This window comes from Echinococcus granulosus (assembly GCF_000524195.1).
Source record: "Echinococcus granulosus chromosome Unknown EG_S00090, whole genome shotgun sequence".
Lineage (NCBI taxonomy): Eukaryota > Metazoa > Platyhelminthes > Cestoda > Cyclophyllidea > Taeniidae > Echinococcus > Echinococcus granulosus.
Genome location: NW_020170470.1, coordinates 287,693 through 311,846, shown reverse-complemented (window position 1 = coordinate 311,846; position 24,154 = coordinate 287,693). Strand labels below are relative to the sequence as shown.

The 24,154-nt window shown below is 41.0% G+C and overlaps 3 protein-coding genes across 3 annotated transcripts in view; 2 read left to right on the top strand and 1 right to left on the bottom strand. All coding sequences in view use genetic code 11, as the record gives it.

Moving 5' to 3' along the window:
• EGR_07924 (hypothetical protein) overlaps window positions 1-7,110 on the bottom strand; it is a gene marked incomplete at both ends in the record, with an annotated part of 22,016 nt that extends 14,906 nt beyond the window's left edge. The window contains 4 exons of the mRNA XM_024497173.1: window positions 825-1,092; window positions 4,642-4,940; window positions 6,071-6,274; window positions 6,745-7,110. Of these exons, the coding sequence (XP_024348443.1) occupies window positions 825-1,092; window positions 4,642-4,940; window positions 6,071-6,274; window positions 6,745-7,110 (1,137 nt within the window). The remainder of the gene's footprint in view (window positions 1-824; window positions 1,093-4,641; window positions 4,941-6,070; window positions 6,275-6,744) is intronic.
• Window positions 7,111-9,071: 1,961 nt separating this feature from the next.
• Window positions 9,072-10,611, top strand: EGR_07923 (hypothetical protein; the record flags this gene model as incomplete). The annotated part of the gene is made up of 3 exons (XM_024497172.1): window positions 9,072-9,083; window positions 9,923-9,958; window positions 10,330-10,611. 3 exons carry the CDS (start codon window positions 9,072-9,074, stop codon window positions 10,609-10,611), a joined length of 330 nt encoding a protein of 109 aa, XP_024348442.1.
• A 1,145-nt stretch (window positions 10,612-11,756) lies between these two features.
• On the top strand, window positions 11,757-20,694 carry EGR_07922 (SEC14-like protein; the record flags this gene model as incomplete). Its single annotated transcript, XM_024497171.1, has 3 exons — window positions 11,757-11,960; window positions 13,029-13,580; window positions 19,762-20,694. 3 exons carry the CDS (start codon window positions 11,757-11,759, stop codon window positions 20,692-20,694), a joined length of 1,689 nt encoding a protein of 562 aa, XP_024348441.1.
• Between the last annotated feature and the right edge of the window lie 3,460 nt (window positions 20,695-24,154).

The window sequence follows — 24,154 nt, the reverse complement described above, 5'->3', positions numbered from 1 at the left end:
TATTTCACCCACATTAGCTAAGAACAGAAATTGTAACTTTTCATATGCAACTTTGAGATTCTAGTAGATAGAACATGTCAGAACTTTGGAGAAGATTAACAGCAAAAACCACAGTCCAAACAGCAACGGTATAAACTATAATGAACAGAAAATAACTTCAACACTGTAATTCCGTGTTGACGCCATGAACATGAAGGAATTACTTTGTTGAAGGAGAAGATCACAAACGACTTTACTGACTGCCTAAAGAGTGTGTTATGGTGAATACGCGTACAGATAATTCCCGTCAGAAGATTCATCCCATCAAAAATGACGCAATCGCCAACAACTCCAGGGAAATAAATTACCTACGCAAGTTTTGTAGGTCGCTCCTATCAACCTAAGAGATCCCTCTTTATAAATACACGATGATTTTATGGATCGGGGTTTTCTGATGGAACGATGAATAATTTTCGTAGAAGTTACTGCGATATTTAAGAAGCAAATGTGCCAAGTACTTTGATGGATTTGAGAACTCGAGACAACTTGCCGACGTTTTTTAAACAGTGTTATGATCAAAATTGTTTAGCTAATTTGATCAAAAAAGCCTCATAGAATTTAAAATAAGTCAGGGCCTTAACGTACACCGCAAGTCCACACGTCAACAGCAACCAGTGTTTTCGGATAGCCAGGCTGCATGTACGAAAACTGAAAAACGACCAAAATCAAATAGTTGATTTTATAAAAACTAATTTGAACTAGGGTAGAGTAAGCTATTAAAAAGCACGTATAATATTTAAACGACTTTAAAACGGTCTGATGGATGATGTTTGGGATGGACGTACGGCGCAGAGGGGGGAGACAGTGGGTCCGACAGCGAGATCGCCGAGCCGCTGAGGACCGGCTGTGGCAGAGGAGTGGATAGGCAGGTGATGGCTGCGGCGATGGCTCAACAGTAAGGCGTGTTGGCGCACACAGTTGCGCAGACAGGCCTGCAGGGTGGCAGAGAGCTGCTCGGCCACGTCGGTGGCTAGATTCAACATCATCGACTGGCTCTCCGTATCCGATGGGCTCGTTATCATTTGATGCTCTCGCCCGTGCCGCCACAGCTCCCTAAGGGAGGAGTAGAGAAGTCCCACTTAAAAATCCATTTCAAAACAACGTTATTCTGTACGAGACTTCTTCTGCGCCGTCAAGGCATTTTTGGCGTCACAATTGCCACAAAATTTATCTGGTATTCAGACGGAAAGTAACACGGGTAGTTTTACGATACCACTCAAGGGTAAACCTTACCTCCATCTTTATCGGATTACGTCAATCGAAGTAGGTTTAAAATTCAAATTGATTTGAATGAATTGGGTTGAATTCACGGCTCAATGGTGAAGCGAATAATATTGTAGGCCAACCCATGAAATGCATAGAAAATCCCATAAAATGTGAAAGATCCAAACACAAGTCAGTCATAGTTGCACCATCATGGGCGTACCCAAACTAAACGGAAAATCTTTATCGATGGTTAATACCGTCTTTTGGCTGAAGTGATAGAATAAAAGGCAGTTTCGTGGGGGTGCTATAGAAGTATCGGAGGGAGTAAAGAAGATTCTGCCTGAAGTGTACTGCTGCAGAAGTGGTAGAAAAAGTTTTGAAGAATGTACTCAAAGTTGAACTATCGCGATACTTTTGCCAAACTACTATTTTTTTTGTAGACGACAAAAGTTGAATTTACAAATAATAACAGACTAAATGAAGCATTTCAGCTAGAGGCTATTTTGTGCAAACTACGTTCCCATTGGGAACAGAACCGGGAAAATCGTAAATTTAACACATGGTGGGTTACTCATGGTCGATGGAGAACAACACCCCGACAACCATTTTATGATAATAGACATAATAGAGGTGGTTTTTTACCTGCCTTAATTCAACCCAACTTAAGCGATACAAAAGTATGAACCTTTAGATCAATCAAATTCTCAATAACAAGCAAGAGCACCAAATGTAATGAATAAAATGTGTGAATTCTACGGATGCTCTTACTTGCGAGAAGACAAAAAAGTTATTACAAGATGCAGATCCGTGGAGCAGTATCATTAGCGCCAACAAAAGATCATAGCAAGAACCATTGCGTCCAGTATCATTTATCAAGCAAACCCGATTTCTTCCGTCTTTGACGGGTACACCGATGCAATTTCCATGCTGGTCACTGTGAGTAGAAAAGTTATTTGATTTAACCCTCCGAAGTATTCACTTTCTATGATACAGATACTGAGAATCGCACAATTGTTTTCTAGCTCATTGCAATCAGTCGTAAAAGCAACTTACACTTTCAAAGGTCCTAATATGGAATATAACAATTAAAAGACACCCAATTAGTCAATCGAAATTCGATTTTAAAAATAGTAGTTTGACTCATTTAAACGACTTACCTTTCCTGAAGTCTAGGTAAGGACGAATAAAACTTTTGTGAACCATGGAGCACTTTATTAAATGATTGCTCAAACTAATACTAGCACTGGAAGTCCAATTTTGATTAAATGAGCACGTGAAAGAAAAAACCACGAGTTCATCCTAAGCGAGCAGGGAAGGCCCAGAAATAACAACTTACGGTAGGGCATTTGAAAAGCGGTCCTTTGAAAGCTTATTAGTACTAAGCGCAGAAGACTATTGACCTCGAAAAGATATAGCCATAGAGGCAATGTATAAGAATCGCGCAAATTCACAAATTATTTTCATTGATAAGCATCACATAAACGCGTACACGGTGAAAGCGATGCGGTAATTCGGGTGCCCAGAAGCATTTTGAGTTAGTGGAACAGTGCCTTCCTGAGCGAACTGTAGTGATCGGCTAGATAGTAAAACCAGGAGAAATTCAATACAACGGCTCGTCTTTGATGCACACAGACAGCAGTGAATCACTGTTTCCAGCCGAGTCTAACAACGGATTTTAACCTTTTCATGCGAAGTGGGGATTATTGTGTCGAGGTTGGAAAAGAAGAGAAGAATGTGTGGTTCGACTGGGCGCAAACAAGGGATTAGTCAGCTCGGGTGCGCGCACCCAGCCACTGCGAAAAGGCCCGTGCATGCAACTGCTGCGATAAATCGCCACTACCACAACGGTACTTGCGCCCTCGTCATCCTCCCGAGGGACAGTGTGGATTGTGATGCAAACTAATGAATCGTATAATCGGGACCCACAAATCGAGAAATCATCCCGCACATTCAACGAGGCAATCACAAAAAACGCAATTTAGTGGTTAATCTAGGACTGCCATAAAAAGACCTACTAGCACAATCCTTTCCGTGCACACGCATTGCTCTGCTACTTTCCTAACAATGTCAAGTCCAGTTCCACAATAATAGGTTTAATAAAGTCATTAAAAGGCAAAAACAAATAAGCATATTCTATTTCTGAATACAGACATTGGATTTGTGAACCACAATGAGTTCTAACTAAATCGAAATATCATCTTAAAGTGATGAGGATGCCAGTTACTGAATCGGCCATGACTATCAGATTTGGGTAGAAAACTAGTTGCGAAATGAAATGTCGCCTACACCAACAAAATCCAAAGCAGTACCTATTCAGCAATGACGGTGTTTAATAGCCCCTGACCGTAAATGGGCCAAAGAGCACAATGAATGAATCGCAGAGTTCAACATCCCAGAAGCAGACCTCAACAAGCAATGTTTTTAAGATATAAATATAAAATATGAAGTATAACACATGTGGTATGAAAAACTAGGTGAGATTAGAACAACCCAGCCAGGGCAAAGGAAGTGAGAGAGAGGGATTCTCGCAAGGCTAGACGCATCTTCGACAAGAGTGTGGAAAAGCTAAAGGCCGTTTTTCAAAAGTTGCCGATGTTCATGCTTGATGAAGCTTGAACAAACATCCAAGTAGAGTGCATATTATGTTAGCTGGATACGTCCCCATTAACAGAAGTGTCCCAATTTGCTTGATATTCCGAAACACGGGTTTCCAATTTACCCCTACGATAGCACAAATCTAATTACCGTGTTTTGTAGCAGAAAACTGTACTGTAAACGAGACTGACTATTAAATATAGAAAAATACAACTGATCATGAAAACTCGACCCTAAGAACCGAATTCTTAATTAAGGCTAAAATGAATTTGGGCTAATTAGGACTTTTACAAGAAAAAAAATTGCATTCGAATTAGAAAATCCTATCAATATTTTTGAAAATGAACAACCATTAGTATAAAACGGCAAGATAATAGAAAAGGTGGAGAAGCGCAAAAGATCATATAAAAGATGAAGAAACAGAAAATTAGTTCAGACTGATAACTCACAACGAGCATTAGATAAGGCAGTTCATTCTAAAAACTGATTACACTTAGAACGACGATAACAACCACCATATACATGAGATAATAATCACGACACACGGGTGATATAATTTGTTTGCATGAATATCCATTCAAAAGTCAAAATTCGGCAATATAAAGCGCATCACCACAACACGAAGCAAAAACTTGTGCTTCAAGCACTACTGAAATTCACGGAAATTTACGAGATATCACAGATTCTCAAAATGCAAACGTGGGAAAGCGCCACCTAAGGGGTGAATGTAATTGCTATCTGTTCCAGTTCTACGGCATTAGAGAGTAATAGCAACAATAAATCAACTGTGCAGGCACTTACACTTCAGAGGCGGCATCCCTGACAGGCTCAGTGTCAAGAAAGGGAGAACGGTCGGCGTGACTGCGATGCGCTCGAGGGCGATAGTTTGCGGAGGGCTGCCGGTGGCCCTCCATCGGGACTCTTGCCGCCACCGCTTCGTAATCCACGAGCCCATTAGGATTCAGCCCCACGCCGCTGTGATTCTTGCGCGCCAGCGGACCCGAGGGAACTTCTAGTGGAGACTTTCTTGCGAACAGAACATCCGATCGCTCAACCAGCTCGCTCATTATGTGGTTTACTACATTTTGACTTGTCAGTCCCTAGCATAAGGGAAGTACAAGAGGATAACAAAATCAGATCGACACTACAACTCTTCTCTTCGAGGTGTTGATGTAAAAAAGCGTTTTAATGCCATTCTCAGGGCCAAATACCGTTTTATTTGATTAGGAAGGAAGCCCATGATTTAAATGCACTACGTAGGCAATGATTCGCACTAATTAGAAGCGTTCCGAAATATCACAAACTTATTTTACACCTACCGATCTTCAGATCACAAGTCAGGACAACAGAAATCTGTGTCAAGGCCACCAATGAATGGTACAAAGTGTACTAAATCCTGATAAAATTCATGTTGACTTAGGCTAATGCACTGGGTAAAAGACAGTGCTTTATCACAACGAAATGAAGTGCATGATGGGGCGTAGAATGCAGAAAGAAGCATTTAAACTTGCAATAAAATGCAAATGTTTAGTGGTTTGCCATGGGAAAAATGCAGGGTAAGGTTGTGTATCTAACGAAAATACCACCTCAGCATTTCAATCAGGTGTGAAGAAGTACATATTAATGATAGGATTCCATATTCGGTCTTTAATTTAATAAAATAACACCAGAAAGTTGCTTGAGGCCCTGGGTTTCAGTGCACATACTTAAGAAAAATAATCAATCATCCAGACGCAGCTATGCACCAATGTCAAGTAAGAATGCAAAGTAACTAGGTTAGAAAAAGATGGCTTCGAATCTTTAGAGCACGAAAATTTGAGATCTGTGAGAAATGAACTTAAATGTCCTCAAAGGTGCACAATCACCTCGTTCATGGGAAAAGGAGGCGTAAGCAATGATAAAAGGTTATGCGATGAAAAATCGGGACTTTGAACTTCATGACATTTCGCTCGGACTGCATAAATGTCAGTTTGTGACTGACATCCGACATTTTTAAACGACTAAACGAACCATTTGGGTTCTGCGTTTGACAACCTGAAAAAAGGAACTATTGGGGTTATGAAAAGATGGAAAATGCAGAACTAAGGATACTCCAATAATATTTTGATTCGCCTGATTTTTTCGAGTAGTCAAAGAAGTAGTTAATGTCAAGTTCTCACATAAAAAGGCAACGGTAATTAATTCCACAATTCCGGAAAAAGTAGTATTATTGACGATAGCATCAACCTACCTCGGATTCCCGAGGAATACGAAAGACGTTAGGGCCAAATACAATGCCAATGGATGTACTGTTCATCTTGTTTTGATTTTGGTATTGCATCATCTGACGAAGGAAGTAGCACAGATACTCAAGAAGGCGGAAATTTGGGGGAGGGAGAGACCGAATGACGCGTTCAATTACCACAAGCGAATCCTCAGCGTGAATATTATAGTTCTTTTGTAAAAAAAATGCAAAGTGTTTCGAACATATAAATAGCAGATAAATAAGTGAAACGAAATTGGCCCTATTTACGATGGACTGAGATAAATGATATGGAATTAACTAATAGAGGTATAAAAGTAGGCGATGAGAATTTTTTCTGTTGCATCGCCTAAATACACCACTAGTGGATTAGCCCTACATGTGTTAGAGAAATTTAAAAAAAATATACACCTAAAGAGAGCTTGGGTAGAGATTTCTCTTATTTCACCGTTAAATCACCAGGAGAAATCCACTGTTAGTAGTAACCTGTTTAAGTCTCAGAATTGTACACAAAAACAAGTATTTTATAAGCGGACAAGGCTGTAAAAGAACTGAAAGTATAATATGCCAAGAGCACATCTTGTAAAGAAAGCCAAATTTCATTAAAAATACTGGCCTCAAAAAATAATTGAAGCGTCTATATTTTAAAGAAAAAACATTACCCCAAGCAGTTCCTTAGTATGAGACGGGGGAACAAGTCCAATCGGGAGTTCTCGGAGAAAAAGCTTGATAAGACTAGCAACAGAATGGATGTCACCATGACGTTCGAGGTGAGCCAGAAACAGGTCACCATCTCCCGTTGACATGAATGAGTCAGCAGCATTTCGAAGATTTTCAATCACGCGGGAGTTACCATTAACTCTAAACACACCTTCAGTGTAGAGACCACCAACAGCGCGTAAGAAAGCGCAGAGTTGAATCATAATAAGAGGCACGCCTTGGCCATCCCTAGCACAAAGTTCGTCCAAGCGAACGCCGAAGCATCCAGACATCGCGGTGAAAAACTCATTTGTCCTTCTCTTAGCCATAGAATTAACATTGGATGGACTGGTATTGAAATGGCGAATAATCTTTTCCATAACTATTTATACAAATAGCAAAAAGTCCATGATATTTAATTTCATCCTCTAAAAACAACATAGCCAATCTTACAGTTGATGGCCGAGTCCTGCAGTTACGTTAAAGCAAAGAGGTGTAAATACCAGATACCACTCTTTGTACAATACAAGAAGAATCAAGATAACGTTAAACCATAAAAGGTGATGTCATGTTTTTTGGTGGAATCGGAATATACCAAAGCATCAAAAGTTATGCGCAACTGATCTTGCAACTGATAAGCGGCGCAAAATCCAGACAAAAATGAACTTTACGTATCATTTCAAAAACACTAATAATAAAAAAACAACTTCATTCAGTTACAAGGCACATGCGTCGCACAAAAGATGCACACTAGATCATACGCTGCAATTTTGGAATCAGCACGTAATATCTAGGGTCTCTGTAAGTTGATGCAACATAAATCCAAGAAAACAAAAAGAGCAAGTGCAAAATGTAAAAATTAGCCTCTAGATCATCTTTGAAAATTAAGTGCAAGACAGACGAAAACTTTTTTAGTAACGCAGTTTTAGTAAAATTAAAAAAAGGAGATACTTTATATGTCCTCAGTAAATATGATTGCATAAAAATTTAGGCGCATTTTTAAGGCGAAAATGCTAAAGTTGTGTATTTTAGATGCGCAGATGCCTTTAGCATTGTCTATTTAATCATTTATTTTCTACTTCATGTTTGTGCAAATATACATGCAACATTAAGTAAATCAATACTGATAAGTCTGTGCTCCAAGAAACGTTAAGTTATAAATGTTCCTTCCTAGTTGACCTCATAAAAATTGAATCGCAGCCATGATCGTTCTTATAAAACCGAATTTTATGTAATTAATGGGTCCGGACGACTAGATGATTTTTTACTTTATAATGTAGGGCGAGACAAGCAGGACTCCTCTCCCCTCTTCTTAGTGCTCTTAAAACAACCAAGTTAATTTAATTTCGACATATTTATTAGAGGGAAGCGGATCGGGAAAACAAGTACATAGTTTGGGAAGAAGAGGAACCGCAATTACTCTCAGGCTTGGGAGACGCTGACTGTCACCAGATTCGAATTGTACCCTTGCCCTTTTCTCTGAAAGGTGCATTAGAACAGTATAAGTATTACAATAATATTTTACTGGATGGAATTTGATGCGAAATGTGTTTAACTTTACGCTTAACTGCACCGACCTCTCTAATATAATGCGATAATGGTTTATCCCTCGGTATTGGTGAGGCACCACTTTCGTACTTTGAATTAGCCCTCTTGTACCTCGCTGGGTGTGTTGACTTTTCGGGCCATGTCATTGTCTAAATACCTTCTCCGTGCTGAATATATATTCTGCCCAAGTATTTTATCTTCATTCGTCTTTAGGGAGTCTCGGAACGCTACACTAATTTCACTAGCTGAGCTTTCTGTGTCCTACTGGATTTTACTCCTGTAAGTGATTTTGTGATAAAGAATGCGGAAGTAAGGAAGGTAGAGGAATATCTATCCCTATTTTTGTGGCTGGTTGACATTAGAGAGGGCATATAAAGCAAATAGTTTGATTGAATATGACCCCCTCCCTTTTGTCAGCTATTGTTAGTCCTGAGTCTATCAAATGATTACTGATAGCGGCTAACTCCAGGCTTAACCAATTTGCAAAGCTCCATGTGAAAGTTTATGAGAATAAATGTGTAGGGGTATTATTTGCGTGGGCAACCGCTATCAATACTTATTTACTAGAAGAATGGAATGAAGTTAGACTGAAGGTTAGGATGTAAATGAAAAAAATATGTCAAATTAAATAGACATTAAAGTTTAGCCTTCCAGGGCTATCTCGGATGCCCCATTTCATTAGATAACTTCCTTTAGGTGGGCGCTTCTGTGAGTAGCAAATGGTATTCCAAATACACTAGCAATGCGGCGTCGAGTGAGTCGCAGATGGAGCCAATCTGTAAAAAAACGTAGGTTATGTGATGCATCAACGACCATGGAGCCGACTGTTTTGATGTCTATACGGATATTTTAAAGACTGTTATCCTTACAGCATCGGTGGTCTTCAAAACCCTATTTCATTGCAGCCGTTAGGGAAGAGTGATCACTGTAATAGCCGGAGAAAGTGCTCATGCAGGACACTAAGGCGTGAGTTGTATTAAGCTCAACTGAATAGGCTTTTTGGTCGCTTTTATTCTCAGTCAGTGGCGTGTTCCTCAGGCTACGTCTGTGGTCTTCTAACCCTTCAGCACTCTAACAATAAGTCCTTTGCCGTACCAGTACGACTCACTTTGGCTTCCATGAGGGTTCAATATCTTGCGTGCTCACAATAGGAAGGTCAGTGGAGACCTTGGCGCACCACCTACGTTAAGCCAATGTTCACAATGAAAGTTTTCTCAAGAGGATTTAGGGTACATGGTTTCTAAACTTAAACTCTAGTGTATGGGGAAACAAAAAGTTAAGTAGGTCGTTACACTGCAACTTGTGCTTGCATTTTTGAATCAATTGGTATTTGGTTATGATACCTATTACTGAAGTAAATGAAGTCAAAGGGCATAATCGGACTTGTAAACTCTACGATTACCGTAATATATTCGAAACAATGACCTAATAAAGTACTCTACTACAGAGATCCTACTTTGTAACTTCAACAAGTGTTTTTTTAATATAACTAATTTAGTATTGCTACTTTGTTTATAACACTGACTCGATGATAGCTGCAAACCACCACCATTTTGAACGGTGGCCGAGTGGGTTGGTCTTGCTGAGTAGTAGAGGGCCCTAGTATTTTGGCGAGTTTTGGCACTTGAAGTGCGTCGCACACTTACTTTTAGGGCATTTACATTTGGTTATGCTGATTGCAGACATTAAAAAAATTATTGGTCTGATTTGTAAGTGGAAGTTATTTCCCCGCTTACGGGTTGCTTTTTAGCGCAGTACTACGCTAGAAGAAAAGTTTTTGCACTTTTCATGCATCTTGTCGCTTTAACAACCTTAATTATCTAATAGCATTTCCTTTCTTAGATTTGCTTCTTTTAATTGGGATTACTATCTATGTCATTTGTTGTGCTTTTACTCAAATTTTTTCTATTTTGGCATCAAATGTGGGCCAAATGCCTTATCTTAAGCTACATTCTATATCCAATTTTTAATAGGAACCCTTGCTTTGGTATTTTTAGCAGAAATACCTAACGTTAATGTGGGTTAAGCGGAATGTACGTCTTGCAAGCCGCTTACCTAAACATGCTTTCTTGAGGGAACCTCCTAATCTGAGGCTGCACGAGAACTTAAAGGACTATGATTTTGAGCTACTTACAGAGTCTTCAGATTCAGATTCTCCCTCTTCTGCAGACATCACAACATCCTATCTAATGGAAAATCTGCAAGGAGTTCAAGGCGAAGTATTGCTATCTGTAAACCCTCGGCGCTCATGTTCGCTGGCTCCTTCCGATTTAGAAGAGTAGTTTCCTTACGTTGCTTACGCGTTAATTTTAGCTGATCGCTGCCGATAATATACTAGCCAAAAGATTCCGTTTCCCCTTCTATCTTGGGGTAGCTCTTATTCACATAGGCATGTGTCGTTATTGTCGATGGTATAGCAAATCGCATTTGTTGTTGGTCGCCGCCTCTTAGTTCTCTTGGAATGCCTCAGTATAGCGTTCCGAGACTCCCTTTGGAATGGAGAAGAAGTAATGTTCGGACAGAATATGAAATTCCCACATACAGTAGGGCTCAGGGCTACTGGGACGCCTCGGAGGTCGATTCACGTAGGAAGTTAATGGCGAGCATCTAAGTGACTTATCAAAATCAGAAGTTAGGTGAACGAAGGAGCCTTATCTGACCTTCCAATCCTGGGGGAACTTGTTCGGTTGTGCTCAGTGATCATACTAATTTTAAGTCCGACGGGTGCTAATCAGGAGGGCAGTAGTATTTATGTCAAGCATGTAGCGTCTCAGCACCTCTCTGAAGACGAAGGAAGATGCAATACAAGGGTGAAATATATGTTGTCGATTGACAGGCGGGTTTGGGGACCGCTGATTTAGCCCAGAGGCCAAGACGCAAGGCGGAGGTACAGTGACGAGGCCATAAGTGACCCGTTATTGAAGCCAAAAGTTAAGCAAGCAATTAAAACATTACAAGTGTGCAACAAGTGCCTACATTGACAAGTGACGATTCCAAGTGGTGCCCTGGGTGCAGGATCGCTTTTGCCTCTTCCGGTAGTTTTGTCCCATTTTCACACATTCTGATGAGAACCAACTAGTGACATTTTATTTAGTGATGGTATCATTAGTAGCTATGGAAGTAAGAAAATTGTGCAGACAATACTGTTGAAACAATCGTTAAATTTGAGCACACGTACAGCTGTGTTATTTGATGTGGCATCCCTTAACACATTTTTAAACCGTACTATGAAGGTGGCACATCTTCAGTTCGTAGACTGCGTTTATTAGTCTCGTAATCCCGAGGGAAATTTTGTTTAATCTCTCCACATGGATTCGTTATAGTAAGGGCGTTGCCTTGTATTCTATGACCCACAAATCCACCAGTGACAATGCTGGTCGTGACCTGTTTTGGTGTGCGGTGTTTGAATTAATGATAACTTGATACTATGGATGGGATGAGTCTTGAAGAATCCTTATCTGGTGTCGACTCTAGTTTGTTTCGTCTGTTTAGACAGAAGACATCTGACTTGCAATATTCGAAGCTAGAAAAGGATCAGTATGTTGCGCGGTGGCTGAAGGCAAGAAGTTGGGATGTTGAGAAGGCTGAAAAGATGTTTAGAATGCATTTACAATGGAGGAATGAAGTCAAGGTTGGTTTGCACGAGATTATCTCACTGGCCGAACCATTTGTGTATTTAAGGAAGTTGTTTACTACTTGGACCATGGAGCCCCACTGTCGTGGTCTGCATTGACCATTTTTATCCGTTGTTTTTGCCATTAGCGATGAAATGCCTTTAATTAGCCTTATTTCTTACCATGGCTACTCTTTGATTGGTTGTTATTAGATTTTCCGCTTTAATTTTCTGCATGTGGTTTCCTGTATGGTTAGAAGCTGGGTAAGATGTTCATTTTACGAAATTCTGCATAGAAAGTATTTAACTTATGTATGGACGGCCAGACTAGTGTTTAATCTACTTTAATTTTCCCTATATCGGTTTGCGACAAGGTTTATTTGCTATGTTCTCTCTCAGAATATTCCGTTGGACCTTTTATACACAGACGTAATGGCGCTCCGGTCTCTGTAACTCTGTAATGCCATCATTTCCTAGATCTACTCAAATCTTCCACCTCCTGGCTATCATATTTTTACTTTTACTCTGGACTTGGTCTTAGGACATCCACTTTGCCGGGATGTTTTTATCTTAGTTATTTATTTTATGGAAGGAATACTCTGTTTTGGATACAGTTTTGCCTCTCTAATGCTCAAGGCATTATATGCACCACTTTTGGCTTAGTGCCTGATCAGCTAGAATATATCATGCAACCTCTTGCATATGTTTGAACAGAAGTTTTTTCAGAACAGATATACGATCTGAGCTCCTTGTTATGGGCAGGAAACTCAAATGCGCTTATGTGCTGTTGTTCCCTTGGTGAAACTGCGTTACGCATGTGTTTCTAACCATATCAGCTGCATTGTTGCCTATTAATGTGAACTGAATTTACATCTTCACTATGCTTCAGTGGCCGGGTTAAGTATGCTTTTGGGAAACGGTATTCGGAAACAGGGTCTTAATTTATTCGACCAGCGTTATTGGCTTTCGTATCCTACGAGGCAGAGTTATCTTTTCTACTTATTGATGAGTAGGGTCTTTACCAGAATTTGGCGTTTACTCTTTACTATTCTTATCTTTAGAATGCTTTAGCTTATGTAATTTTAGCAACTAGTGAGTGTTTTTACGCTGACAAATGTTAATTTGACTAGTGGGAGAATTTTGGAGGTTCTCTACCCTTCCTGTTTCTACCATCACCAGTTGGATGAGCTCCTTGCCACGTTCAAGATGCCTGAGGTAGTTGAGAAATACTTCCCTGGCGGTATCTGTGGACAGGACAAGTTTGGTAGGCCCACCTTCATCTGTCCGGCGGGCACGGCGGATGTGTTTGGGCTGATGCGCTCGGCGTCGCGCACTCAGCTAGCGCTCTCTCGCTACTACGTGATGGAAAAGATTGTGGAAGAGATACTGCCCGCACAGTCGCAGAAGATGGGACGTCCTATCGATCAGCTAGTCATCATCTTTGACTTGCAGCACATGAATCGGCGTCAGTTATGGCGGCCTTGGCTCAATTTTGTCCTTGAAATGACCTCTATCTTCGAGGTCAACTTCCCCGAACTCATGGCTGTTTGCTTTGTGCTCAACGCCCCCTCCTTTTTCTCTATGATCTTCTCCCTCCTCAAACCAATTCTCAGCAAAGAGACGCAAGACAAAATTCATGTGAGTTTCCATTGATTTGACCTTTTTATGCCTTTTGTACCGTTATGTGCAAAACGCCCGACTAGGACGCCGTACCTACCGGTATCAGTGCGCATATTCGACAAACGTGTAGTAACAGGAGATTCTAGTGCTTTTCTACTCACTGCTGTAACAACTCTCCGTTATTCAAAACTCTTGAGAATCTTGTGGGAGGTCATCCGTCTAGGCAGAAAATCTTGTGCTACTAACGAACCCAGTAATTTTTGTTATCCATATTCCCTATCTTGCTGTGATAAGTATGCATTAATTTAGTGCTCATGGGATAATCGAACCCCACTCTTTTTTTTTTGCCTTTTATAGACTTTTTGAAGATTGGATCTTTGTATTGAATGATTTGGAAAACCTGATGCCGATCCCAGTGATCATTCATAAATGAAAAAGCTATTTCTTTCACTATATGCCTGATATTTGTATTGCTGTCACTTTCTACTTAAGTAATTGTCCTTTACCCTTTGGAATAACAAAACAGACAAGCACACACGATATGCGCACATAAATGGACCCCCCTTTGTTTCTGACTTCATATTTGTCGATCCTTCTCACACCGCTTTCGGTAGACTGTTATTTGAGCACTTATATCTGACATTATTTGAGGTTTATTTGTTATCGAGTGTAACCTGAGTTGTTTACAAGTAAATCATCATTGAGGTTATTTCAAAATCTTAGGCTGTAAATCATTATCTTAATTTTTATTTTCGCCACGTGCGCTTCGCCACGTCCGCGGGAATCATATCCATGTTGAAAGCCTCTGGTTGACAGTAGTAATTTGAATTTGACCCTCCATCATACAAGAGTTTCATTGGGCCAGCTGTCACCTATGATTTTAAAAGATTTTAATTATGATTTGCGATATTTATAGCAATTCGCGCCAAAGTTGGGCTTTGCAGTAATCCACCTTATGTTTATATTCGTCTGTCTAGGCACTAGTGTTTTGTTAATCTCACTTTGTGTGGTAGTAAATACTTTCATGAAGGAGCTGTTTTTATGTGCAGGAAATTGGCTATTGCGCATTATTTTGCACATTACCTGTAGCTTTCAGGGAGGTTGTAGTAATGGCCGTTCTTATCGTCTGACAAATTCACGAAATGGATAGATAAATGGGATCTCTTTAAGAGCTCAGCTTGAAATATGGCTGAGAATACATTATTAGGCTACCAGGCAGTTCTATTTTATCACTTTGAAGGGGCTCGGAATTCTGCCTAACTTTTACTCGAACGTGGAATTGTACCGCTACTGACGGTAGCCAAGTCCGGACCCACATGTGCTGTCATGCGGACGTGCCGGTGTAGTACATTGTGCTCAAGTAAACATTTACGCTGCCACGTGTCGATAGTGGTTTTCAGATTTCGTAGTGTGATTGGCTCCACTTTAATGTTCGAAATGTCATGAATCTGGTAAGATTTTCACTTCTATTCACTCATTTCAAAAACTGGTGCCTCTTTTCCTGTATGTTTTGCGTGAAGTTTTCATCCACCGTATTTTCTTCGAAACATTCTTTTTCACTTCAATCATCCACTAAATGGTAGCTTTCTGGTCAGTTTGACTATTTTTACGTTGGTGTGTAAATTCAATATTGAAGATGTAACGATGACTAAAGGGCTCCGTGCCGTTTGCAATTTTATGAATTGAATACACATTCATTTCATGCTGTTTATTTCATGCGATGCCATATTGTAGATGATGGGCTATCATTTTACTTCGTCCATCCCCACCCGCCACTGGGTTAACGGCGCCTACAGAACGTAGATGTAGATGTAGAAATTTGGTGCTAAATTACTCGGTACTGATATCGGGTCTTTGCATTGAAAGACCCTAAACTTATGTCATCATCAATGGGAACTAGTTTGGCAATGCACAGATAATCAGTTCCGAAATGAAGGGCATGGAAGTAATCAAATAGGACCCGGGATCGCTGAAATGAGTCAGTCGTCTTCGTTCTTTTTATGCTGTGGATTTTAGTTCCGCAAAAGTGGTACTGCAACTGCATTCATGATCGAAGATCAGTTTAAATTGAGTTCCCCTGGTTACTTTTCCTCACATTCGAGTGAGTTCAAATAACTCTGCATTTGTGGGATTAAAAGCTTTATTAAAACAGCCTACATGGAATTGCTGTAGTGCTCTCAGTCTTGTTTCAATTCAACAGTGTACGTGATTGCGACTTTGTTTTGAGTATCGAAAAGCAGCTTAGGTATTCAATTTCAAGACAGATTTTCTCGGTTTCACTCGTGAAACGGGTGCTAAACGGAGGTCCCTGTTTTTGATTTACTCCCGTTCATATTCCTGGGGTACAATTATTATTAAATTGACCCGTATTTGACTTGAGAAGTCTCGTACCACAGGTAGCCAACAACCTTTCTAGTAGGACTTCCTCTCTTTCAATGGCATTGCGTTTACGCCTTTTAAGCCCACAATACCTAGCCCCTTGGTTACGCTCACTCCCACATGTTTTTAGTCATTCGTTTAGCACGTGATTTTGTTGAGGGTGGCTAGTCTGCAACCCTTGGCGGGACCCCCGATCTAGTTGCAGCTGGTTAAGTGTCTGCTTTTTCGCGTGCTTTCTAGCAATGGTTTTAAGTCATGTGCATGTGCACCCTTTCGGACTTATGCATTGATCTGGACTTCTGTCTACCCTCGTCATCGCTGGTCCCTCCTATCTCTCCTTCGGAATTAGGATAAACTGACGTTCTTCAGAGCGTTACGCAATCGTAAATTATGGTAATTTTGCCACGTAGGTCTCCTGCTTTAATGAAAGTAAGAAAGGTTTTCAAATCATTTGCGTCTTGTAATTTTGAGTGTTTTTTCCCGCCCATTTAGTACGACATATTTATGATTGGATTCTTTACAATGCCAGTAATTAATCATTTTCATGCAGCTGATGCTCTTGCTTTCTCTTTGACTTGACTTAAAGTACCAGGATGAGTCGTTGCGCAGCATTGAAAATCTGTTCCTTATCTGGATGGAGATCTGGAATTCAAAGGCCGGCTCATTTTCCTCTCAAAATCGTGGAAATTTTTCAAATTCTTTCATGGCAGTGCAACCTCATTGCCCGTTGCCACACACACAAATTCAAATGTTATTACTCCGACCGGCATTACAAATGCTACTTTCAAGATGCCGATTCTGGTCCCTCTCTTTTCCTTTCGTTCCTTGTTTCCCTCCCTTTCTTTTTCTTTGTCTTTTATTCCGTGCGTGATTTTTCGGGGAATGTCATTTGGCTAATCATATTGTCCTTGCTAACATGCTGCGAGAAAAGCTCAATTTTATCATCGTCTTGATCAACTTTGATGTGCCCACTTGTATAATCTTTCCTTTTAACCAGATTACTTCTAACCGAAACCAGAATTGGTGTGAATGGCACAGCTCTGTGCGATCAGGATATCAGCCCGTTGCAGTGCAGTGAGGGTTGTTAGGACTCGGCCCTTCTGGGCCGGACCAAATTAGACGAAGGCCTCATACCTACCATCCAGTCATACTTTTATTGACATTGTGTTCACATGCTCTCTCCGCTGCCTTCATGTACTCATCCTCGGTACTACCCTAGCCCATAAGAATTTTTTGCAACGAAATCTATTTGCTACCCAAATTTCATTATGAATCCTTAGAATATTGTTTCGGTACTGGCATTTATCCAATCATCCTGTGCATACACTGGCTTCTTTGTTCCGAAAGTGCAGTCATCCCATTATCTAGTTCACGTAATCTCGCAATGGTTTTGAGATAAGAGCAACTAAATTTATCTCAAATAGAACTTGGAGAGATGGGAATTTCTTCATTTACATTGAAGGTAGCCGATTATTTATTCTAATTAACTTGAGCTACGTCTGGCTTGGCACGGACTCAAACACGATACAGCCTCTGCTCAGAATTTTCGGTCCACATGTTGCTACTTTATTTCATTTTTGAAGTGGGGAGATTCCCAACTCCACTGAGTCACCATCTGTCAATTTGAGATTATTATTATCCGATAATGTTTTCTTGTGTTTGATCAACAATGCCTGCGAGTAACCCATCCACCACCTTAGATTACCCCATTGTCAGGCTTATCCTTGTCATAGGGTTTAGCATTTCACTAACAAAGTCCAATATTACTTGAGCAACCTGCCTACTGTCTATATGGGCCTAAAGTTAGCTCTTGGGTCTGATGTTCCTTTCTTCCATTCGACCGTGTTTAGTAGTTTTCTTTTAAGTCATTTTAATTGTAAGTTTCACTTCTCTTTGACTACCCATTCATAGTCTGAGAGGACTGAATGTGGTCGCTCTCTGTGATCACTTTTCCACGATCGTCTATTTTTTCTGTCATGATAGTTGCAAACGCATTAGTTCGAAGGTAGGTGACAAATTTATCACACGCTCATCCCGCTCACATTGACTGTGAGTTGAAACTACAGAGAATCGTGAGGTGTTTGTAAATAGGTAGTCAACCATCCGTTGTTGTGCGTCAACCGATCACCGGGTCAGGCACTGCTTATTATGCTGGTTAATGTTGGTATTTAATTATGCGAAAACGAAAATTGGACTTTGGGTAATGGTGGATGAAGTCTCAATAGGACCACTCGCTACTGGCTCCATCCTAAGTTTGTTCTGTGGAATAGGGAATTGCATTGTTTGAAGTGCTTCTGAGGCAATATTTGAACTCACCGATGCATTGTTGCGGAAGAAAATTGAATAAAATTCATATTTAGCCTAGCTAAGCCATTTAGTCACGTAAATTACGGCTCTAGGGTATTTCATTCCCTGCCATTACATCTGTGCGATTGTCGTTTGAGTTAACTCTTTTATATTCACTGGTAGCAACCGCTTTTGAAAACGCGGAGATTGCCCCTGTCTAATGATATTCGCGCCGGGTGTAGGTCAATGACATTTGTCCCTTTCTTCGATCCATCCTCCTCGGCCTCGCATCCTCTGCATTGGTGTTTCATTCAATTTGTAGTGTGCCGAGGTTTTTACTTTGGGCATTTTTGTTGACTCCCAAATTCCAGTACCTCGTGTCTTTTCCAAAGATTGTAGGGACCCTTCTCACCGTAAGTAGTCGAAGGTTTATGTTAGGTGTTAATTGAAACCTTTCTCCGGTAAACTCGTCGCACGTTCTTAAACTTAGCATTTATTTCCGCCTAATAAAGAGCGAAACAGGTGTAGTGATCAGGATGCTTAAGCGAGTGCTAAAGCACTCATCGCAGGTTTTCGCTCACTTACCCGAATTGGCGGAAATGGTGGTAAATGGTCATCTAGACGTCTCTCCTGATTTGTTGTTTGCTAATTGGCTGTTAATCTCTCCCATGCACAGTGATTGCATCCCAGTTGAGCCTATGCAGCCAGTTACTGGGTTGCTTATTTAGTCATTATTTGGAGTAGTACACTTCGGCACTCCGCAGGCCCCTTGTTCGGTTTGTGTTGTAACTTTCCGACTGTCAGGTGGTTTGGACCCACGTGGAGCGTCGGGTTTTTCGTTTGGGGAGGCCAAAAGTCACTTCGTTTCATTATTTAGCGGTCTCGATCTCACTACCAAGCAAACTTAGATGTCAACCTTTATTAAATGATGTCCTTTTCTTTATTAACTGTTACTATTTGAGCAGATTCTATTATTGGGACTCATGGTATGAGACCACGGGTGCGCGTCATCCCACTTTGGACTCCGCCCATAATTCCTTCTGTATTCATCGGCCCAGTCAGGCTAATCTGACATATCAATGGGTGGCTTTTCCACTTACGACGGTGTAATGCACAAAGTCGTTGCGTTTATGTTTTTCTGATTTTTGTCCTTTTATAGGTTACAAAAATGTTTCTGAGATCGCTGGATCATGGTTTCATTCTCTCAAAGGCGTGAAATATTCTGCCTTTTATTTCATGTCCACTTCACTTTTTTCCCTGCAATTTTAATTGAAAATGTTGGTGGAGTAGCTAAGCTGAGTTTAACGTGAACAATTTGCTTTTTCCCTTCGATATGAAATAAAGCAGGAATGAAGCAGACATCATTCACATCTCCTTCATCATCAGCGACCTGAATTGATAATTGCATTTCTACATTATTCAGGAAATCAGGGGTAACTGCATTTCTGCTTATTATTGCCAGTGTCATTGGTGGTCTGAAGACGAGGAAGTTATTCATAATCATGAATATCTGTTTCTATGGGCCCTATTGCAGATACTCGGCTCCAACTACTTCGACGAGTTGCTGAAGCTCTTCAACCCTGAGGATCTTCCGGCTCATTACGGAGGTACGATGTGCGACCCCGATGGTGATCCGAAGTGCTCCTCGCGAATCTGCTGGGGCGGCACCGTCCCCGAGTCCTACTACCAGATCCAGCAGTCCTCGCCCGCTTCCTCCATGGAGGTAGCTGACGACGCCTTTCTTCTTGTGCCCGTGGGTCGCGGCAGCAAAGAGTATTTCTACGTCGGCGAGGCTAAGTCTGGAGACACAGTCTCATGGGAGTTCTATACCGAGTCAAATGACATCGCCTTTAGTCTATGGGTGGAGCCACAGAGCGATTCCGGCTCTCTCGTGGATGAGGGAAGCCGGCGGCGACTCGGAAGGGCACGTGGACCAAACAGTGTTGGAAGTAGTGGCATGACGACTTCTTTCTCCTTTAACAACCTTCTTGGGAGCCAGGGATCGGGAGGCAAGCTAGATCTGAGGCAGATTACACGGTCTTTGCGCGTGGACTGCGACCTGGTGCCCGAGCTGGGCAACCGCCAGGTGGATCTCGATGGAAATTACTATCTCTTGTTCGACAACTCCTATAGTTGGACTCGTGCTAAACGTATTTGGTGCAAGGCCGAGGTAGTGTGCTCAAATCCATTGATTAAAGACGGCAACTCGAACAACAACTCTGTAGCGGATGGAGAGATGGAAGGAGGGGATTTGAAGGCTGTAGATGTTGAACTCTCCGAGGTTATGAAGACGGTATGTGCACCTGACTATTCCAGTCTCTCAACACTAGATGTGGATGTCTCGGCGCTGGTGATTATCCTTCTCAGAACAGTGCCGATCATTCGGCGTCGATTTCGCTCCTCCCAATCTTCCTCCTCCTCTCCCCAGGGGGTCAAATTTAAACGACCCATAAAAACGACTGTTTAGTGTGCCTTCCTTCGAACAGAGCCTATTTTTTTACCCGACCTAGTGACTCAACACCCCTGCATTTTTTTACACTTCCTCTTCCTTCCTTTCAAGTTCTCTAGGGCGAAAGTTTCCTGATACTTCGACGCATCTCGTCTTTTCTTTGATTACCTCCAACCACTCTCTATTCCTCCATTTCTTGTACACATTGATTTTGTTCATCCTTAGGTGGTGTGTACTTGCGTACTGAAAATTTTTTCAACTACGCTTTGTTTTGCATACGTCACCAAATAAACCTTATGGATCAATTCCCAATTCTGTGAAATGTGGATAGCCCAATGCTGGTGTCACATCGGAAATTGTTTGAAAGGCGTGTACATTAGGATCTTCGGATCGTGAGGCGACTCACACATTATGTATTTCACCAGGTGAGGCTTGCGCGAGTTCAGTTTGCTCACGGCTACATGCCATGGTTACCGAAATTATTTGAAGAAGTCAACTTGAACCCTCATGTGGGTATGGACGCGTATGCTCTGTGCAAGGGTTGGATATAAGAATGTGCTTGCTCTGACCTAAGTTTCACAGTAAGAAGTCATAAGTATAAACTATGTTCTCAAGGTATGCTTACAGAGTTAGTCATTTTTCCCAAAATTGCATGGCAGAACTGTAGATGGCCTTCCGCTTGGAAGTGCGTTCTACACAATGTGGACTTACACTTTTAGTCTACCTTCCATATTAAAACCTGGTGTTTATTCGAGATGCTGCTCTCCAACCACAAACGCCCAGGTCTGTTCTAGTGAGTGATTTAAATAGAAAGGAGCTAGTAAGGATCAGAGAGTAAATCACCCCCAAAATATGGTATGCTGACAACTGTAGAATACATAGATTGGTGAGCACAGGAATGGGAGACGGGAGCCGCCTGCAGACCCCTTATCGATTGAGACTCATGTGGGTCTGAGCGATCCCTAATCCGAGAAATAGACGTCTGAGATAGCAGACGTTAATCTTCGTTAGCCAAGTGGCTATTACACACAGAACTGGTCTGACATAACACAAGTTTTTATCTTGTGTCCAAATCAGGTAATCCACCATCACTAGAATGCGCCTCCGTTGACGGGACCAAGTAACAGCGTGATTCACCATATTTTGGGGTGGTTTTAGTTACGGCTGATGAAGTCCTCACTCATTATGACCCCATATTTCAAGAAGGAGTGACCTTGGGACTCTTTCCCTTATTTTCAATTGATTTACAAAAGTGGTGAATCGATGTAACGTGAAGTTTCTTGTCCACAGATTACATTCAGATAGGTTTTCGTGTGAAGAGCCATTGTTCTACCCCCCTCTACCCCAAGGCGGGCATCTAGCATTGCTATTATCAATAGGTTTTTAGTTGGTGGATGCTGAAATTCCTAAAGATCCATTAATATCAAAATTAAGTGAAGTTATAAACTGAATTGGTTTGGATATCTTTGGTCCCACCTACTCTGGGTATCACGTCGATAGAATGAAAAGATACTCTGCTTTAATTCCTGATTGTTATTTAAAATGATCGCACAGGCGACTCACACACGATTAATCAGTGTGGTTTCATGGAGGAATTGAACCCCTGGCATTGGAATAACGCAATGGTTTCACACCTCTCCAATAATAGGGTTTGTTCATTTTAAAAATGGCATGGTCTCATTACAGAATTTCGTCGATGACAGTTTTTACTCGCGAAATTGGCACATTAAATTCATTTCCGCTAAATAAATTCAAATGCTTCTAGTGTTTTCCTGCAAAGATCATGAAATCAACTGATAGTGGTAATAAATCGCAGGAATCACAGATGGAAGCATTGATGAATTTAGGACACGCATAATCTATGAGGCTCTGTGAAAAGGTGGCCTCATTTGGTGTGCCCGGGCACACCATTCTCTCGCATGCGTGTGAGGCAAATTATCAAAGCAGAGTTGGATTGTATCTACGCGTAAAAGATTGGCAAACATTAAAGTTATAAAGCGGCATATAGGATAAGTTAGAACGGTTTTTTGCACATGAGTCCAATTTTTCCACGTAAAAATTAAACGGTGGTAGCAAAGACAACCCCTTCTTGCTATTTGAAGACGATTTCCTCACACATGACAACGGATTCCAAGCTGGTGACAATGAAGTTAGAAGACGCTTTGCGGATCACGTACTCATCTGCTGAAGGTCCTCGATGGCATTGCTTTGGTCGTCTAGATGCGAACATTTGAATAAACGTTTGCAAGCCTTCACTCACGAACGTCATTCACATACCATTTATGTGTATTAATTACTGTCGACTTTTATTACACTTCTTACAAATAGCCTTCGCCAAAGCCTAGCTTCTTGCACTTAGGCCACTGTTTAAACATTTTACTCAAACATGAACATGGCTAGAAGTTTGTTGAGCTTTATGATACGGTCGTCTTGGTAACTTGTTGACAAATCACTGCCCACTACGGATACGTTCGAGAAGTTAGACAGAAAACGGTTTCGAAATAAAATGCGCTTGTAGTAATACGTGTTAGTACATAGTAAGTAGCTTTAAAACTGTTCCGCTGCCTTTTCCATGGGTGTGTCCATTTCTATTTTGGTGTACATCAATCCAAACTGCTTGCATTTTGAACTGTTTAAAGCGCTAATGTTATGTAAAATGGGACCTTCTGGAATAGAAATGCTGAAATGCATTGAGATCGCCCCCTGTTCTATGCGGATGACATTTTCACTTTTCCTTTAATAGCATTTATTCACTGGTACAGAAGAAAAATGTATATGACCTGCGAATAGTGATGAATTTTTAGCGGCAGAGAATTGGGAGGAGGTAAAAAGCAACAGCTTAAAAGATGTAAGCTGCAACTACTATTCTACTATACTTTATAAGTAGCAATTTACTCCTCTTAAGCAAAGTTTCAACAAAACTTCTTTAAATCTGCTTACCATTTACTTTTGGAATTTCATGAACCGAATTCTGTGTCAAACTAGCGCTCTGAACTCCACCAATTCAACCATTATGGTGTTAAATGATTTATTACTTATTGAAGTTGTTTATCTCAAGACACTTATAAACGCCAAGTAGTACGCAACGATGATGTGTTTGACTGTGATTTACTCAACAAAATTGCGATTTACTTTGAGCGCTTTCGTGTCAACTCAAAAGTAAGGCAAAAGGAAACAACTTCAGAGGAGGGTTGAGCCGTATTAAACCACTGGGAACATACATTTCCAACTGAAATATGAGAACTAAATGAACCAGAGATTGGATGATTCAGCTGCCTTAACCAACCCACTACCAACAACAGACTACGGTGAAAAGCCAAATCTGAACCTTTGCACAAAGAACCTTGGTTACCAATACATTTGCTTCCAAAAAACAGATTAGTAAAGGCACGCCCGTAGCGGACCCTACCAAGGAGAGCATGTAAAAGCCAAATCGGTTGAATCCTAAGGATAACTAACTTCGCCGATCTTTGACGCA